The following is a 20,510-nucleotide window of genomic DNA, read 5'->3' as shown; positions in this document are numbered from 1 at the left end:
GCTTAAGCTTCAAATTTTAAATTTAGGTAAATAAAATTATATATTTCCCATAGAGCAATAGTACTCAGCATTTTTTTTTCTGTCTTGTCCATATTTGTTTCAATAAGAAGGGAGACAGCTAGGAGCCAAGGGAAAGCAGTGTGCAATTAAATTGGCATGGTTATGATTTCTGTAACTGTCTAAAGTACATAGTTACAATCTTTATCAGATTAAAAAAAACCTGCCATAGTTTGTTTCAGGGAGTTCTCAATTCTTGAAGTGAAATACAAAAGTATCACAGTTTTTTCTTTGGAATTTAAACATGAAATAAATCCATAAAAGATGTGAGATTATTGAAAAAACTTTCTTTTCCAGGTGCCAGTTCTACAGATTCAGAGAGTGAAAGTTTAATTTTCAAATTAAAATCTGGAGCTATGCCACAGTAAGTGTGTAAAGCAGTACCAATATTGTGTAAATGTTCTTAATAAGAGATACTGGAAAATCTTTGGTAGTTTTACAATATGAGTAAGCATCTGGGATACACTTGTGTATGCCTTGTCTTTTCTGTTTCTCTCATGTGATATAAATGTGTGATACTATAACTGTAAATTGTATCAATTTGCTTATTCTGTCAGAGAAGGCTGGCCTTACCCTGACAACATATGTATTGATACAAACTTTTCATATTCAGAAGTAAGTTTAAGTTAACCAAGTTTTCACTTGTAGTCACCCAATCCAGTGCCCCCAAAGAAATATTTGTCAAAATATTTGTAGTCCAAAGAGGACTAAAATTAAAGAAACAAAATGCATTATTGTTTCATCTTAGATCAGTACTTTTTATTGTGTGAGGAAGTGCAAATTAGCCAAAGGTTGTGTTCTACTCAAGCTTCATCTCTCCATCTTGATCTTCATCATTCATATTGATCTTTTCAGCTGATAATGACATATTTAAATATGTAGAAAATACAAGGTGGCATATGCATTAAAAGCTAACACATTCTCAGTTCAGATCCTATAAAGCTCTTCCTGGCTTTTTATTTTTCAGGGCCCAAAAGAAAAGCACTTCTGTTTCCTTGACAATAGGATCTTCTACACCAAAATCAGGAGTGACCACAGCTGTAATTCAACCTATTTCTGTGCCCAGTCAGCAGGTATTTTTTGACACCAATTTTTAAATCAGTAAACTATTTCAAATTTTCTTCCAAGATTCCAACTCCTGAATAATTATGTCATTTTGAGGAATTACACTGTTAAACTATAAACTTATATTACTCTGTTATGAATTACTATTTTTAAAAATTAAGTATTTATCCACTGAATGGGACATAAAAATAAATATACATATGGATTCTTACACAATGTGTATAAACACAGTATTTGAGCAGCAGACAGATCTGGTGATGATGAAAGTTAGAGTTTATCATTTAATAGTGACTTGTTCTACTCCCAGAAGAATGTACTACAAATGAATGCCTGCAATATTTTCTAGAAAAAGTTTTAAATTTAGTTATAAAATTTAATATTGCTGTCATTTCTTTGGGCCTTTTAGAGAAAAATAAATTTTACTATCTAGATGTTACATATAGAAAATCATTGTTTGTTCATTTGTACAAAGTCTTTAATGCCACTGTGGCTGACTTAGAGTTTACCTCTAAGTAAATGGTTGGTTTATAAATCATAAAATACAAACAAAATTATAATCTCTTTCAGCCTGTACATGGTAAATTCTTTTCTGTCCCTTAGGCTAACCTTAATAAGCTTTTAGATACCTGAATTTATTTATCACTGCATCAGTAAAGAGATGTAGTAGCAGAAGAAGCAAAAATGCTTCAGTGCAAAGGATTTACTCAAATTATTAACAGGAGTAAAATTCTCAAAATACTTTTAGGAAAAGACAATTGGATACAAAATTTTCATTAGAAGTATAGAAGCCTTGAAAGCTTGCATTTTGATTTCAGTAATATAGCAGATGTGAAATACTGATGTCTCCCAAGACGTAGGGTAGAAAGAGAACACCCAATAAGACTGCACATGTGAGAGTTTGCATTTTTGCATATATATGGGGGCCATATCATTGAAACTGGTCTTCTTTCCATTTTATAGCATTGTTGCCTTGCTTTGCAGATACAAAGCCCAACTTCATACCTGCACCATCTGGATGGATCCAAGCCTATATATTCTGCACCTATTTTTACGAAGGTATGTTTCATCCATCATGATTTTTATATCATACTCTTATAGTCCAAAATAAAATATGGAAATCATGTATCCTAATGCAGGAAGGTTTGATCATGTTCAAACTTTTCAGTATCAATGACTTTCTAAGAAAATACTTTTCCACCTCAGCAACTAAATTCTTATGCATTCTACTAGTGGATTTAAATAAATATTCTGTATGAGTTTGTCTGCTGCCCATGACTGTTCTCCATTGAGAAATCTTTGTGAAATATAGCAAGGTAAGCACCAATTACATATGATAGTCATGAGAAAGCCTCATTCACAATAGTTTGTCTACTAATAAGAGCAAGTAGCTCAGGCTTTTTAACTCTGATCTAGAAAAAAAATTGTAAGGTAAAAATCATAGAACCACTTAGGTTGGAAAAGACCTTTAAGATGATCAAGCCCTACCATTAACCCAGCACGACCAAGCCCACTGCTAAACCATGTTGATAAGTGCCACATCTACATGGCTTTTAAATACCTCTGCAGATGGTAATTCAACCACTTCCCTGGGCAGCCAGTACTTACAAACCTCTTCTCTGAAAACAATTTGCCCAATATCCAATCTAAATCTCCCCTGTCACACCCTGAGGCCATTTCCTCTTGTCCAATTTCATGTTACTTGTGGGAAGACCCCAACCCCCACTTGATTGCAAATTCCTTTCAGGTAGTTATAGAAAGCAATACTATCCCCCCCAAGCCTCTGTTTCTCATGACTAAACAACTCCAGTTCTCTCAGCTGCTCCACATAGGATTTGTGATCTAAACCCTTTTCTAGCTTTGTTGCTCTTCTTTGAACACACTCCAACACCTCAATGTTTTTCCTGAGGGGGCCAAAACTGAGCACAGGATTCAAAATGCAGCCTCACCAGTACTGAGAACAGAAGCCAGTCCTTTCTCTAGTCCTGCTGATCATACTTTTTAGAAGAGAAGATTCTATTCAGAAAATTCTATTCAGTATTTTTTCGGTAATTACTTAAGTAAATATTTGTCTTCATATTCATCCCAAATTAAACTTAAGAAGCGGGAATTAGGTAGCAGCAAAAAGAAGAATGACATGCTTCCCTGACCTATAAAATACAACTTCAATTGAAAATATTATTTAATTTTGCCTCAAACAATGATTTCCATAGTAGTAATTATTATTTAATCACTACTCGTTGAAGCCAAAATTAAGTATTTTTGGTTATTACTTCAGGAAAACATTTGATTAAAAATTGATATGGAACAGCAAATAGTTTTGTCTAGAGATCAGAGTAAGAGTAAGCCCTGCTCTCTACAGCTGTCTAGCTTGGCTCCATCGTATTCCTGTCTCATGTCAAGAAAGGTCTCATTCTGTCCCTCATAATTCTGCACCCATGCTGCAGGTGCCACAGGAGGGTGAATATTGGAGGTGCAAGAGATAAGAGAATGTGTTTACTGCAAGGTTGGGAGGCAGAAAATTTCCAAGCAAGAGTGGTAAACAGAAGTCCATTCCCCCATCCAGAAACTACCAAAGCAATCATAACTCTGCTGTTTCTTCCTAATGCTTGTATCTCTTGTCCCCAAAATTCATCATTAACTTGCTTAAGACAGCTGGGACATACCAAACCAAAAAACCTAATTACAGAAGAAACAAACCAGATATGAACAACAAAATATATACTTAATCCAGCTTCCTGACATAAATTTCTCTCCATATAAAGTTCTAGGAACAGCTCAAAGATTTTTAGGTTTCCATGTAACAAAATTCTTACGTATTTAATTAATTAGACATCTATGAATAAAAACTAGGAATAACTCTGAGCTTAGGCCTAACTTCAAGTGCTTTGCTGTATTAAGGTCTAAAACTTTGTCAATAAATTGCAAAGGAAATGAGACAACCACTGCAGAGAAAAAAAAAGACTCTTTGATTTATAATCTTAAGATAGATAACAGAGGTAAAAATAGTGTCTATCACCTGTCAGTTCTGTTATTTAAAATATCGTGTTTCCCTCTCACTGCAACTCTTCATTAAAGATCTAAACTTTTCTGAAATTTTTCATATGTACAAGGATTTATTACAACCAGAGTACTGTCTTAGAAGCTACCAGTAGTTAATATAAGCGAAGTTAATATATCCTAATCATATTGGTGTCATCTAATTTTGATTGGTTTGTTATATATAGCTCAGATGAAAAGCAGCTCAGCTTTCAGAAAACATTTTAGAGATGGACTCGAAAGCAGGTCAGCTACTCTCTCAGGATTAAGTCAGTCAATGTGTAGTTAGTTCCAGAATTTTCATTTCAGCTTGTGGAAGAAGAATAAAAACAAAAAGCTCAAACTGCAGTGATCTGCTTGTATTAATTTGAGGAATTAAGTACTTCTGTACTTTCCCCATCTTTGGTCTTTTTAAGAATGTATTTGTAAATAAACTATTCAATAATTTTTAACTATATAGATGAATTAAATTCAATCAGAATGAAAGAAAATGTCTATTGCAAAAATGTAATGACACAATAACATCAAGTTGAATTACCAAGGGAAGAAAAGACTATTTTTAAGAATGTAAAGTGCTCCTGGTTTATTTGAATTGTGATGTTTACATTTCAGGAGCTACAAAATGCCACAGCATCTGAAGGACAAGTCGTGGTATTGGAATGCAGGGTCAGAGGACCCCCTCCTATTCATGTTAAGTGGTTTCGACAGGGCATTGAAATTCAAGATTCTCCAGACTTCAGAATTCTCCAAAAAAGTAAGGCAATGTCATGTTTAACTTCAGCCAGCAGTTGAGGATCACATAGATCCTCATTCCCTCCGTGGGGAAGTGAATTGGAAAAGTAAGAGTGAGAAAACTCATGGGTTGAGATACAATTTAATAGGGAAAGCAAAAGAAGGAATCTTTTCACCCCTTCCCATGGGCAGGCAGGTGTTTAGCCATTCTGAGGAAAGAAAGATTCCATTGCCTGTAAGTTCCTTGGGAAGACAAACGTCCTAACTCTGAATGTTACCTCTCCTCCTTCTTCTATGTGCTGAGCATGACGTCATATGGTATGGAATATCACTTTGATCAGTGCAATATGTTTGTCCTGGCTGTGTTCCCTCCCAATTCTTTGTGCATCCCCAGCCTCCTCTCTATCAGCAAGATAAAAGTAGCAGAAGAGGCTTTTATAAAAAAAGTCTATATTACCAGACCAACACTGTTTTAAGCACAGATCTTATACACAGCCCAATACCAGCTACTGCGAAGAAAATTAACTCTATCCCACTTAAAGCCAGGACATTTTACACACCCTTATTCCATACTATTTATGTGCATGCTCAGGTGCCACACTAGCCAAGACATCTTCATGAGCCACCCTTTCTCATCCTTTGGTCTAATACAAAGATATCATTCCCTTAGTCTATGCATTATCCTGTAAAATTTCACAAAACCTACTTTGAGTTCAGTTAGTCCATGTCTTTGGGCTCCATCTGTTATGAAGCTACTCAGAACAGGAGAGGTGATCTGTTTCATGGACTTAGTGAGCACCAAAGGCCAGCCCAGGCCAGGTCATCACTGCCCTTGCACTGCTTCTTGTAAGGGCTTCTGCCTGATTGTTTCATGTTGTTCCTGGTATAGTAATTCCTACACAGGTTACAACAATGTAAAGGTATTACCATTACGATCTTCACCCATGGTCCCACTGGCCCCTAGCATTGGGTTTAACGTTGCAATTAACTCTTCTCCTTGTTTCTAGCCTGGCTAGCAACAGGGGTTCTGGCTGTCCTCACCTCAGTCAATTCCAGATGTACTGGACACCATTCCAAGTGAAAACCAACTTGGCCTAAACTCTGCTGCCGAAGGGATTGAGAAAAAGACATTAATGATGCCAGCTGTGGCATCCCACTTCGCTGCCTTTGACTCCAGTTCATACAGTTCATACTGAAGGTCTAGCACATCTGGCACAGCTGCACGCAGCCAAAACCAGCTCAGGGAATAATCTGAAGTGGCTGCTTTTAATTCAGGATGGAAAAAGATCATGAAATTAGTCTGTCAGGATTCAGTTTTGGACAGAGTCCTTTCCTCTTCCCATTTCAGTGCTAATGGCTAGAAATAATAATTGAACTTCTACTACTGACAAACAATTTAAATCTTGTTGATTTCATAATGTTTGCACAGGTTCTCTACTTATTTACAGGATTTCAGTATAATATTGTCATTCAGTACACTGATATTTATTAATGTAATCTCTAATATATTTTTTCTTGTTTGTTTTCCCTCCTTATGATGTGATATGCAGAGCCACGATCTGCAACTGAACCTGGTAAGAATCATATGAAAAAATAATCTCTTGATTCACTAGCTCTTTGAGTTTTTACTGAAGCCATAAATAGAAAAGTGTTTCTGCTGAACATTGGTAAATTGAAACCCCCTTAAAGACAATACTGCTTTATCACACCTCCCATACTGTACTCTGTCCTTTACATCAATTCCTTTATTAGTTAAACAGTAAATTCCATTTAGACCAGCAAGGAGAGTAAATGGCTTGCATGCTACTGAGGGAAAAAGAACAAGTCCCACAAAATTCTATTACCCAAATGGTGCTCATAAGAATTTAAGAATTACATACCCAACCACTAAGTGCTAGTTTTACCAATCCAGCTTGTTAGATGCAATGTGTCTTAAACACAAGTAAAACCTGATCCTAAAAAAAAAAAAAAAAAGTCACTGGCTGATTTTTTCTAGCCTATTCGTAAGATAAAAGCCCTAGATTTCAACAAGTAAAAAGTGTTCTTCCGGCTGCAGATTTTCTGTCTCTGTTTCATTTTCCCATTATACCTCATTATATACTGGGGAAGATTCTTTAATAGGAAGTGGATGCTAAAAGACTGAGAATGTTCTTGTCAAACATGTAGAAGTGAAGACAGCAATACAGTCTGAACTTTACCTTAAGAAGATGGACAGTTGTGCTTGAATATTCTTGAATTTGGAGAGAGTTATAATTATGACACTGAAAAAAAAAAGAAGAGTTTTCTATCTAGGATCTGAGTATTTCCAAAGAGTGTCTCTGAAAGATGTTAGCAGTGGGAAGATGTTTTAAACTCTGAGGGGCTGAATTGACAGGGAGTACAGACTTAGCACCTGAGAGATATTTGTAAAGTAGCACTGTGACTATGAGGATACAAACTAGGAAAAATGCAGCTTTCCTTTCATTTTCATGGAAATGAGAAGAAGGAAAGAGGGAGAAATATTTTCTTTGTCAGCTATTCACTAATTTTCTTGCTACTTCACAAAATTATTACATACCTATTTTGCCTCATGTTCATTACATATATAGATTTCACACACGTGTGCATGCTCAGTTAATACTGTTAATCGTGGTGTGCAACATCATCAGCTCTAGTATTAGCTGATGCCCTGAGTGCATGTGACTGAATGATTTGATATGTGAAGGAAAAAACAGTATTGGAAAACCAAATTAACTTCTAATGAGGAATTAAAACATGTCCGAGTGCTAGCAGTGGGCTATTAGTATTTTATAATCATAACACAAACTTTAAGGTTTAAATATTGTAGTTAGAGTACAAAACAGTTTGAAGAGAGTTTCAATACCATCTCAAGCGTTTGGATATGAAAATAAATAAACAACAATGTTTGTGATTAAAGATATTTAATTCTGTATCTTTCTTAGAACATTCTCCTGTAATACATATTACAGAATAAGTCTCCCAGTTTAGCTCTTCTCTTGATATTTTAAAAAGAAAAAGCAATCTGATCAATAAGTTGACTTTTTTTCCCCTTCTCACAGGAACATTTGTTCTGTCAAAGTAGCAAAATCTTTTCTGGATTAATCTATCAACATTATCAGAATCATACCTGGTGTATCTGGTTCGTTCTAACTAGGAGCTTCTTTTCTACAAAATCACTTGAACTGTGTTCAATTCATCCTTTAACATAATAAATAGTATCTGAAAGGAGTGACATTTTATGCAAAAGTTTCTAAGAAGTACAAATTTACCAGCCTCTCTTAGAGTTTTTCTTTTTAATATCCAATTTAGGACTCTTATGTCCAAACTCATAGTCATGAACGTTTGCTTCGTTTTGGTAATTTTTTTTACCCTTTCACCCTCTTTAATAAACCTTGTGTGTATATTGCTAGATGAACTAAATATTTCAGAGTAGGAATGGAGCATCATCTAGTTGAAAGGAGAAGCAATTTTTTATTAGAAAGAAAAGGTTTCCTTTGTGTGAATAGTTGAGTGCTAGATTTTTTTTCATGAACAGCTAATTTTCATATTGTTAGTTACAAGGTTTGTATAGCCTCCCTGACAGTTATTGCTGTAGAAGAAGTAAGAATGTTGATATTAATTCACAAAACTATCAACTTGCTTTCATAACCGCTGCCTGAAATAGGAAATAGAAGGTGAGATTCTGAGTCCAGAGATAAGCACTTTGCCAGCCCTCTCACATAACTGCACTATCAAGTTGTACGTGCTGAATATTCTCCTTCCCATTTCTGGGTAGCTTGCAGAACCTGAGAGAAGATAGCTTAAGTCTTCTAAAGGGTACTAGGGAATGGATTCTTAGGTGCATTTCTTGAGTCTCCTCAAGTACAGAGAAGTTATTTAATGTCGAGGTATCACATACCATTCTCAAGGGAGTTGGCAAGACAAGAATAGGAAGACATCTCAAAACAGTTTTGGTATCTGTATTGTTGCAGTTTTATAGACGTAACAGTAGTGAATGCCTGATTGCAGTCTGGCTAGTTTGTTGTTGGATTATTTATTTTTTCATGCTTGTAATTATGTTGCAATATATATTTATGAGCACCTTCCTGTGCTTTCAGTCTGTGAAAGAATTTCAGTTTGGTATTTTATTCTCCCTGGATTCATCGAGTTAAGTACTATACTATCCCTTAAGATCTGTGCACTTATCTTTTCCTACTAAGCCCTATTAAATAAATGTAGTATTTTAAATAAAACAGTGTCTAACATACTACAAAAATTAATGACAGTAGACGTAGTAGCTTATTTGTGTAGGAATTGTCACTGTGCGTGCAAAGGGAATGTAAATAAAGTTCGGGCAAAATGTAAATATTTCATTTTGGCATAAATAATGAGCAATGTTTTAGTAGTACCACTGATAATAAGTAACACGGTGTTTTAGGATGTCATGAGGAATCTTAAAATTTGTACAACAGGAAGCTGGATATGGGTATCAGAAATGTAATAGATACAGCACTGGTTTGTGATGTAATTCAAACTCTTAGAAGCCAGACTAAACAATGCCTTCAGAGGAAATTTTTCATGAGCAAACACATAACTGCTATTCAATACAGATGGTTAATACATATGCAAGATTGACAGGGAAACATGGATATGCTAGATAAGTATTCAGAATTTTGAAAGATGGACATGTTTTCTAACAATTTTTCAAAGTGTAAAACATCCATGGAATTTTACATAAATTGTAACAAGTTGTAATGTGACTTTAATTGCTGGTTGTCAACCAAAATCCAACCATCAATAAACACTTTATAGCACTCAATACAATCTGTCCTTTGATAGCTTAGTACTAACGATTAAAGGAAAGATATTCCATGAACTCAAAAAGGTAAGAAATTAGGAAGCAAAGGGAGATTTTGGCTACAATTTTTTGTTACACTCTATCTACTCTAATGTGTTTTGCACTCCTTTTTCTGTCTAGACAGAAATCAGTTTGCATTGCAAATCCCTCCAGACTGCCTTGTGAATTAATAGGTAGTCGGATTACTCAAAGCCAACATCACAGTTTGTCAAATTACCTGTTCTGTACTTCTTTCTTGGACATTTTGACTTTATACTGATTGAATCCTTCAAAAACAAGCTGCCTGAGAATGAAAAATCCCGTGGAATCACTTGCCAGCTGTTGATATTTTGACCATTACTCAGCTGTCTGGAGACAGCCACAAACTGTATTGAATTACATTAGAACGATTGTCTAACAGCATGTAAGAAGAAAACTGTATGAAGTAATTTTGCTTAAGTTGCCAGGGAATTGCCACATATACATGTTTTTTTTTAACTAAACACAATACTGTGTATGTTCACAAAACACTTCTCAAAAGATAGTCATCACTTCTCTTGGATTGTGCTTTCTTGTTTCCTGTTTAACTGCTATGTTCCAGAGTCCCCACTCTAGTTAAGTAACTCCTTTAGAAATTCCCCCCTACTTCTACATAACATTTGAAACTGAAAATATATGGCAAATGTTACAGAAATCCTTACTGCTTCCCTGCACCAAGAAAATCACCTTTCTGGTAGCTGATGAAATTCAAAAGATAGAAGCCTTAGTAGGTTAGCATGCATGCCAGATCCTTGCACTTTTTAGTGAAAACAAGAGAATTACAACTGATCTCTCACTGCTGAGAAGCACCAAGAGCTTGGAGAAAGCAATCTTCTATGAGCCATATCCCAAGAAACTAGATTAAGAGAAAATCTGAAAATAGGCTACAATTTCCCTTCATTGAAGTTGGTCTGATCAACTTACATGTTATTGCTTTCAATTAAATTTTCAGTTGTACTCTGTACTCTCAAGATACCTACAGAATTCTGTTCCTGTCAGTGACCTCATCTTAAGTCTGACTGCTACAACTATCCTCACTTGTTGATGCTTCCAAATTCAAAGTAAACATCTGATCTGTTTTGTACTATGTGATTTAAAGAAAAAAAATGCTGTCATTCGTCTCTGATTGTAAATATTTAAAGCTTTTTGGAGTGCAGTAATATTCACAGCTATGTTGCTGAATGCATTCATTCCAGCCTTGATGTATGTACCTAACTTAACTTCAAACTAGGTGGTTGAGATATCTACAGTATCCTAACTGCCTTAGGGTATGCTTTAGCATGAAATTTTCCTTGACAGTGATAAATGGATTAATTTCTCCTCAAACCTGAACAATATTTTAAGGGCTAAAGTTTTTCTTGCCATGGCAATGTATTTATTGTACCCAATCTGGCTAGATAGCAGATGTCTTGGTTATTGATTACATGTCGTGTAACCTAGGCTCTCCATCCTAAAACTACATTTTATTCCTTGCAATCACATTTGCTGTTGTTCAGTTTTCTTATCAGTCTTTTGTAAGTGCTGTTTAAATATCTTCAAACATAGTCAGTTTTGTGCATCTTCTAAAAACTTTATTCTTTGTTCCTTGAGTGACATAAAACCTATTAAATAAGCCGGAACTGCTGTCTGACAGGGTAAAGGTATATACGATAGAGATCATCAGAAACAGGCAAATTGAATACATTTTTTTGTTACGCTATTGCAAGCTAAGGCATCTACAGGTCTGCTATACTACCATTTATTATGCTACTCTGCATATTCTTCTCTATTTTCACACATCTATTCTCTTTATATAAAAGATGCACAGGTACTTAGATGAGAAGTAATCCAGTGGGCCTATTGCTTTGAGTTAAACTGGAGTTAAACACTTGTTGAACGTGAGGGAGAATAAGACACAAATGGTCTAGAAGTTGGCAGAGTTCTGTTTTGTTGAATTTTTACCAGGAAACCACAAGTGTGATTTCCCACTGTCTCTGTGTATCAGAAAACTTACGGCTTTGAACCTACAGCTATGGAAGTTGCAGATATAAGAGTAATACAGAGAAACATTCTGAAGTAAACACATTTCCAGTAATAAAATTTGTTAAAATGCAACAGTTTTCTCTCTTACCAAAACCAAAGTTTATTCTTCCTAATGGACTCATGAACCATAAAGGGAAAGAATTGCTCTGTAAAATGTAATCTTTCTTTCTAAATAACTGACAAAACAGTCAAGTACTTGCATGCCTAAGCATTTTACATGTTTCAGTGAACAAAATGCTTTTGTATTCATTTAGTCAAGTGTTAAATATGTTTTAAGGCCCCGAGAACAGCATTTCAGAGCTGCTTTCTGGAACACATTTCTGTGATGAAGTTATTTGTCAGCTGATGATCGCCGGGAAGTAGAACAGACATTATTTCCCTCAAATCTTCCAATTCTGCTTAGCACAGTACCAGAAAGTAAAATAATTATGTAAATCAGGATGTAAAGGTAGAAAAATACTCAGAACACTGAGTATATCCAGAGTGTGTTATGGAAATCTTGAAAGAACTTTTCTTTTGCCAAATTAGTATTTCATTTAAATGTGTTCCACAGTAGTAAGCCTTTTGGCAAGGACCTGGAGGTGAGTGATTCTTGGCTTGGAAAAAAAAAATCAATAAAGAACATGGCAGTCTGTTGTTCACACATGCTTTTTGCCCGTGCTGCCTTTGATTTGTTCTTGGGATTTTCATGTCTTCAGTTTAGCCAGTTTTCTTACGATTGATCACAAACGCGTTGCAGTTTGTTCATCTGGTTGAAAAAACTAAATTTTAATCTCTGATTATTTTCATCATTAATTTGCTTTGAAATTTCTTTACAAAGATTGCTGCCATCTACCATATATAATTTTAAAACACCTCCTCAGCAAACAAAGCACATCATTGTAGAATCCATCAGAATTCTTTTGTCACTGAAGAGTGAAGGTCAGCTCTTCTCATGTGATCATTTTACACACTTAGAAAGCTGGAAGAATGTTAAGTATTAATTAGCTCTGTTGTTTGAAAAATAGGTCTTCCGCTGGTTGCTATGTTTTATAGTGCCTTTGCCCTCATTCAGAGAGCAGTTCTCAGCCTGGTAGAGTGATCTTCTTTTGCAGTCCTGAAATACACAGCTTTCAGCATTCTGCTCTTAAATGAACAGGAAACTAGAATGCTGCCTGTATAAGATTACATCCCCAGGGTCAGTTCAGTCCAGGAGTACGCACGTGTGGTTAACAATGCAACTTCAACTGCTTATGACACACCAAGGCTCTAAAAAAAGCTGATCTCAGTAGTTAAAAAACTAGCTTGTGTTACCCATTACTTTCCTGATAAGACCTTTCATGAGTCATTAATCTTCATCTGTGTTAGATAAGATCCAACATACTACAGTATTAGCAGACATTACTCTTGCAGCTAAACAGAATGACTGGTTTGCGTTGCCAAAAAAAGAGGCATGTTCTGCTGTCTGAAAAACAACTCTGAGCCAAATATTTAGTCAGTCATTCATTTTTAGCCCATTTCCAGTACAGGAAGGTTTTGAATACATTGTTATTTATAAATGGAAAAATTTCATAACTTTTTTGTTAACTGTCTAAATGAGACAGTGGTCTGTCATTCCACAGGGGGAAAAAACCAAACAACCACTAGTTGAAAATGTTTTCCTTATTTGAACTATAAGAAGTGCAGTTGACCTTACTGAACCTCTTCTACAGAATAATTTTCATATGGAAATTATTAGATTCTAAAGTACTTTTCCTCATTTTACAGTATGCTTTTATTAACTGATTTTTTGATAATATATGGGATTGTGTGTAAGTATACAAATTTCAAAGTGCATTTTGCTTTCTTTATAAATTAAACTGAATGTTATGAAACTTCTCTGCTTTGGTTTTGAGACCAAAAAATCAGCATAAACAAAAGAAACTCTGAATTAATTAAGGAGACACACAATGTAGTGTTGTCCAGGTATAAAATTATATCTGTATGTTGTGTAAATAGTAGGACTATTTAAATCATCTGTACTGTGACATCTTTAAAAAAACAGAGTACCATTACAAGTAGAGATAGAATAAACTGACTTCTTTGAAGAAACTGGGAAAAAAAATGCCTAAACAGTTAAATGTGCCCATTATAAATTGATAGAATTGATTTAGTAAAAATTGCTGTAAGACTCAGCCTAATATCCTTCACACAAGTTTTCTGACAGAAGCTCTGGTATAATCAAAGCATATACCATGGCTTATCAAAGTAGATTAAACAAATTTTAAAAAGCTACAGAATATGTCTGTCACTGCATTCTAAAAGTTTTTGTGGATAGTATTTTTTATTATATTTTTAATGTATCCCTCCTCTGTGCAGACAGAGACAGAAATTATTTTCCCAAATTCTGCAAAATGGAGTATTTTTGCATCTGGAGTTTTTAATTCTGGTTAGTATATATGGAAGAGCTAACTGGAAGTGATGATAAAATGTTTTCTAGTTTTACTGGGAATGGGATTTGAATTGGATGTTGCATTAAATACAGAAAAAAGTTCAGAGAAAGAAAAAATAATTATATGACATTTGTACTGATGGTGTTATTTTAAAAAGAGCTTGCAAAGATAATTGTTTCTGGAAATCATTACATTCATTTGTATTAATTAGTACTATCCTGCATTACAAAAACGTTATGTGTGTAAAATTACTGCAGAGACTTGTACCTGCAAAATTACTTTCAAGTCAGTTTTGAAAACTTAGCTTGATCAATTTACTTCCTTCAGATGCAAAGTGATTTTCCTTAAAGCCATTTATGTTGGAATCTCTTCAGCAGTTCTCCCAGTATTTCTTTGTAAAAGTCTACTTTCTGGTGTCCTTTAAACATAAAGTGCAAAAGCACTACACGGTACTTTAAATAGTTTATGATGCACTTTATTTTTCTGTTTATTTCCAGAAGAGATATGTACACTTGTAATAGCAGAAACTTTCCCTGAAGATTCAGGAATTTTCACCTGCACAGCAACAAATGAACATGGCTCAGTAACAAGCAGTGCACAGCTAACTGTCTGCTCAGGTATGTGACAAAGAGAAAGAGGAGCTTTTAGTCATAAATCTTACATAATTAATTTACCTGTGAAATTGTCAGTCTGGTTTCTTTGTGGAAAATGGCTGCTGTAAGACATGGGGTTTGTCAACCTCAGTGCATTCATATATAGAAAATTGAATGCTTCTTCTGGTCATTTCCTGGTTTAATATTTTTTTTAATGTGAAATACGTTTTTAAAGTTCTGCTACAAGCCTGGCATATCTTAAGCATTAGGGTTCAAGACTAGATGGCAGCAGAGACAAAATTAAAGAGATGGAATTATGCTACTAAAGGTGGCCTTATGTAAAATAAAGCACTGTGAGTATGTTTAGTTTTGGTGATGGTATGTTTAGTTTTGTGATATGTTTCTGTATATATTGTCATGGGATGCACTAACCCAGCTGCCAATGCAAACTTGGCATATATACATGTGTTCTTCAACATTTTTAAATTATTTGTTCCTCAGTGATCCTGAAACTCCAGGAAGTTCTGTTTTAGCTGTTGTTGTCCATACTTGCCAATCTCAGTTAGTGCCTTGATTTCTGAAATAGATTTAGAGGGATCCATAAGGTTTTTAGTTGTGCCTTCTGCATGGGGCAAACTCAGAAAATGAATAGCCACTCATGTATCTAATTCAGCATAAATTATCAATAGGAGGACTAGAAAAATACCTTCATAAAATCAAAGATATTTCACCTCTAAAAAATTGAAAATACACCTTGTATTTACCGTGTACTTTGCATATGACCTGTTGAAGAGACGTTCTTTTTGATTTCTTTTAGCCAACTTAGAATGCTCTAGTGATGATTTCCATCATTTCCCACCACTTCCTCCAGTTGAAATTAGCTCTCTTGAGCTTCCTTCTAAGAAACATGCAGATACCCACCAAGCAAACAATGCTGAATTGAGACCTGGTGTGATAGACCTTCAACAACAGCTCAGTTCATCTGAGGAAAAATCAAATGGCATTCATCCTGTTCATGGAATAAATGGAATGATTAACAGCAAGCCAAATGGTGATAAATCCATCCCACCTTCAGCTGTCTTGCTTTCACCCACAAAGGAGCCACCACCAGTGCTTGCCAAACCAAAGCTGTAAGTATTTTTGTTTGGGCGGGTTTTTTTCCTATAAACTTGATATTTGTTGACAGCAAATTTTTGCCTGAAGCTATTTAGCATTAGACAAATCGACAGTCACTGTGCCTGTCCCTTGAAGAGTCTTCCTGCTGCTGTGATTTATGGGCCAACGAGCTGAATACAGGAGACTCTTGTTTCCTTTACATAGTGCTACGTCAAAGGGAAATACATTCCATATTGCAATGCCTTTAGTGAGGTTTAAGATAAAGTCACAAACAGAGAAATATTGTAGTGGATGCTGCTCTGTGCCTTTTTTTCCCCTAGTCAAGATCATAGATCACAGTGGCCTGAGATTTTTGGAGCTATTTGTGTTTCAGCACTGGTTGGGTTTTTTTAATCCGCATGTGCTTGGGTTTGTGTAGTCAGTGGATATTCAGGTGTGTAATGTTTTTATTATTTTTATGTTTATTTATAACACATATCTCCTTCTGCTTGCAGCCAGATTACAATAGCTTTCTTACAGCTAAAAATATGAGAAGGCAAAGTTCTAGGAAAGGAAAGAGAAATGAGTGGTAAAAAAGTTGCAGTAACATTTTTACCTTTTGTTAATGGTGATACCTTATGCATAAGTGGTTATACTCCCTGTTAACTTTTAGTTTGATTTTTACATTGTCCAGACTCCTCTTTTCCATCTCCCTCAAGGATATTTGGAGTGTGATGAACTAAAATGCTACTTTATTTCATTTGCATCAATAGTCAGAAGGAATTGTAAATTATAAAAATATGTTTAAGAAGAGGCATGAAACATGGTCTTCAAGGCTAGCAAGGTCATTTACTTTATTCTGTGTTTTCACAGGAAACTTGCAAATATAAAAATGCTGTTCTTTTAGCATTTATGTTGAATTTAAAAGCACAAAATCACATTTGAGGCAGCAAGCCAACAGCATTCCCTTTCTACACACCACTTTTTCTTTCAGTTGCTCTTTTTCATTCTAAGCCGTCTCTGGCAACTGTAGAAGGGAAGGAGGAGTGGAAGAACTAGAAAGACAGAGAGGTGAAATAACAGCATATATGGTGGTGGTTGCATGTATGAGAGGGAGGCTGCTGAGAATGGCAACTTGCAGATGATATCAGATATGGAGTAAGCCAGGTGGTCCTGTACCTAGCATATCTGTTGAAGACCCACTCATGAAGAAGGGAGATAGTGGCTCCAGCAGAGCAGTAAAGAAGAAATTTCACCCCAGAAGTTTCTTTCCGAGAAGCAAGGTTGCCTGAGATAAAGGAAAGAATGCAGTGTAAAAGACTTCTCATTGTGTGTTCACTGCTATGTGTGCAAAATTTGTTTTGTTTTTAAACATAGAGTTAACATAAAATACAGTAATGTGAGAGGGATGCTATTGCAAAAGTCCCTTCAGTTGCTGATGTCCAAATTGATGACCTTGGAATCCCTAGTGTAATTACACTTGATTCCTATATTTGCAATTAACAACACTTGATGCACAAGAGACTGATCTTGATTGCAGTCAAGATACATGTTTTGCTTGGCCAAAGACAGTGTAAGTCTGCGCTGCTGTCACAAATTGAAATCTTGCCTTCTCCTCAGCCAAATATTTTGATCCCAAGCACAATGATAGCGTAAGGAAGGGAAAGAGTGCCAACAAGAGGAGAAAAAGAAATGTCTGACTGCTGAGACTTGAAATCAGCTTTCAGCATTTGGAAAACTGCTTCCCTAGTAAAAGTGAACAAAATAGTGACATTAAAATTAGCTAAGTAGTAAAGTAGCTGTCTCAACCATGAGAATGATCTCTCTTGAAAAGAACTCCTCTATTGAATTGTATCTGTCCGTGAGGTATTAGATGACAGAATCAGCATATACTAGCAGTGAATAAGAGCAAGCAAACTTATAACTTTCTTTAAAAGTTATTTAAACTTCTAAATTGTTAACTATGGAGAGAGCTTTAAGCTTCTGAATATCATTAATAGGTTTATTTTCCAGGAAGACTGGTTTTAAATTTCCAAAATAATATTTTGTTTTCAAGTTTGTCTTAAATTGCAAATTATTTAACAGGTTTATCTGTGAAGTCTCTGAAAACAGTTTCTTCAGCCAACACTGAAAGTAATTGCAGAGAGTTTGGGAATTATAGGCTGGTTTTGGTTTTGTGTTTATTATTATTTTTCATTTAACATGAAGGAGAGACTGAGTACCTTCTTGAAGTATGAAATACATTTGCATCTTGGCAATGTAACCAACACCTATAAATAATGATTTATCACAGTTCAGTCTAATGCAAGAGCGGACATGCTACAGAGAGTTACTGTAGTTGTTTTCAGGCTTGAAAAGTGTTTTAAAGTCCTAGAAAACATTCAGATTGTGGTTACAGACACTTTAATAATCCTTAAGGCATCATTAGTTGTTGCTTCAGTCTGGTGCTAAGAATATGTAAAATATTTATATTACAAAATAAAAAATTCTAGGAAAAAGATACATAGAAGTAATTGCGGAAGTAGTCAATAACAGATATTTTGCTAAAGTGAAATCTAGAAGATTCACTAATTCTAAATATGGTTAAAAGGCACAATATTTCATGATGTCTTGTTTGCAACATGAGTTTCTCTAAAGTGGAAGGACTGTTGAACTGAGACAGAAACCCCTGATTTCTGTGATTCTGATCTCTGCTGCAGTGACTTATTTGAGGAGGTTGAGCTATTACTGTGCCTTGGACTTTTCTGGTCCATAATGCACAGATGTAATGCACAGATGTAAAGCACAGATGAGGTTTCAGAAGATCCCCAGCAATGTTTGTAATCTTAATATATTTTGTATCTCTTAAAATAAGGTAAATTATGTTAATATTAAATTCAGTATGAAGTCTATGTATGAAGGTTGTGCCTTATACCCCTTATAATTCTCAGTGTGAACGTCTACAAAAAAACCACAACACTGTCTTGTACCACTGTATATAACATGTCCATGGTTTCAGTTGAAGAACTTCCATTCAAGTGTCTTGGTATTACTATTATTTTTCCATGTGTCTGTTAAAACAGAAAGAGAAAAAAAGATAGTGGATGGTTAGTGGATGTACCTGTGTGATGTTTGCTGGCTTTGTAACAAGCTGTCACTATAAAGTTCATCGGCTCAGTGGAACTACAACGTGGTGCCAGAGCTTCCTGACCAGAGAGCTTCTCTGCAGTTGTCTCATGTTCAGCCTCTTTGTGTTGGAGTGTTAGCCAAGTTTGTCATATACAATGGCCACAAAAAGTATAAGCTTAAAGGGAATTTATTATTTCCATAATAATTGTATTCGATATCTATATATCTAAGCAGTAAGAAACTGTTTAGAATATACTGAGAAGAGCTGGATAGGAAAATAATATGTGAGGATAGGCAACAGTTCAATGATTCATGTAACTTTACATTCATGAGCAAAGGTCCATCCATATCCATTTATTTTGTTTCATCTGCTGTGCTCTTTCAAGGTTATAAGGACCTTTGGATCTTTATTTTGCTGTAAAATCTACCCTCAATAAAATCTTGATCTACACATATTTTCTACTGTAGTAGAAATAACTAATGCTGAGTAAGTTCGCTAAAATGTAAAACAGGATAACTGCACATAAAGTTAATCCCTTGATAATAGTACAAGTCCAGAGCATTTGCTGCATCTGTTTGCACAGTTAATATATGGATGTTTCATTTGTAATGCTTTTTTTTCCTCATTCTGTATCAATACATTTTTAACAGAAATTGAGTTAAAACAAGAAAAAGTTTTGTGGCAGCATTTCCATTTCAGTGATCAACAGACATTTGGACTAGGGTTTATAATGTATTAATAACAAGTAATATATGAAAATAGGGGAGGCTTTATGAGAGAATATACTAAGAAATAGTTTTTTTCCCAATTTTCTCAGACTCATTTCTTATGCAAAAGTTGCAAATCCTGAAAAGGGATGAAAAGTGTTATAATGTCTCCTGGCACATCTGTGGACTGAATGCAGTAGATAATAGTGAATTTGAAGCAAGGCATTAGTTTGGGGGTTTTTTGGTGATCCTGGATCACTGTGAAAATCTCTGAGACCACTGGAAGACAGAGGAGAGGAAATAGGAAGTGTTATGAAATGTAGGTTGAAAGTCACATTTCATTGCCTGTTTTGGATCAAGGAATAACATGACCCAAAAACAGTTATTGCTGAGAAATTTCCTTTTTGCTTGTGTCTTTGTCAGTTAATTGTATCTTTGTTAACATAGTGTCAAGGGTAATCACAAATGAACTTTGAGCCTTTTAAAATCTGCAGCAATAGAAGTCTGAATCTCTTTCTAACAATAGATGTGAAAAACAAGAGAGGTTAAAGGTGATACATTTATTTTTTAGTTTTTTTCTCCTTCTGGCACTGATGTTTTCTGACCCAAGTAGGTGGAGACACCTAAGTGTACATCCTTGCCTGCATAAAAGCTAATCAGTTTTTTAATCAGAAAATATCCTTGGAACAGTCATGAAATACATGTACCGTGTGTGCCACCATCATGGTGTATGCACACAGGACTTTGGTATTTTTTCAGATTTGTGCTTTAACACTGAAAGTAATCCAGTTTATAGGACAAGCAAGGGCATGAGGGAAATTAATAGAA

The 20,510-nt window shown here is 35.2% G+C and overlaps 1 protein-coding gene across 3 annotated transcripts in view; it reads left to right on the top strand.

Moving 5' to 3' along the window:
• Nucleotides 1-20,510, top strand: part of PALLD (palladin, cytoskeletal associated protein) — a 194,843-nt gene that overhangs the window by 71,157 nt on the left and 103,176 nt on the right. For all 3 annotated transcript variants that reach the window (XM_088163617.1, XM_088163616.1, XM_088163618.1), the window contains 7 exons: nt 355-421; nt 1,025-1,130; nt 2,104-2,178; nt 4,771-4,912; nt 6,441-6,464; nt 14,676-14,795; nt 15,589-15,901. In XM_088163617.1, coding sequence (XP_088019743.1) covers nt 355-421; nt 1,025-1,130; nt 2,104-2,178; nt 4,771-4,912; nt 6,441-6,464; nt 14,676-14,795; nt 15,589-15,901 — 847 coding nt within the window. The remainder of the gene's footprint in view (nt 1-354; nt 422-1,024; nt 1,131-2,103; nt 2,179-4,770; nt 4,913-6,440; nt 6,465-14,675; nt 14,796-15,588; nt 15,902-20,510) is intronic.

The sequence above is a fragment of the Sturnus vulgaris genome, chromosome 4 (genome assembly GCF_052056855.1).
Source record: "Sturnus vulgaris isolate bStuVul1 chromosome 4, bStuVul1.hap1, whole genome shotgun sequence".
NCBI classification, from domain to species: Eukaryota; Metazoa; Chordata; class Aves; order Passeriformes; family Sturnidae; genus Sturnus; species Sturnus vulgaris.
The sequence above is the reverse complement of the archived record's forward strand: the minus strand, read 5'-3'. Positions and strand labels throughout refer to the sequence as shown.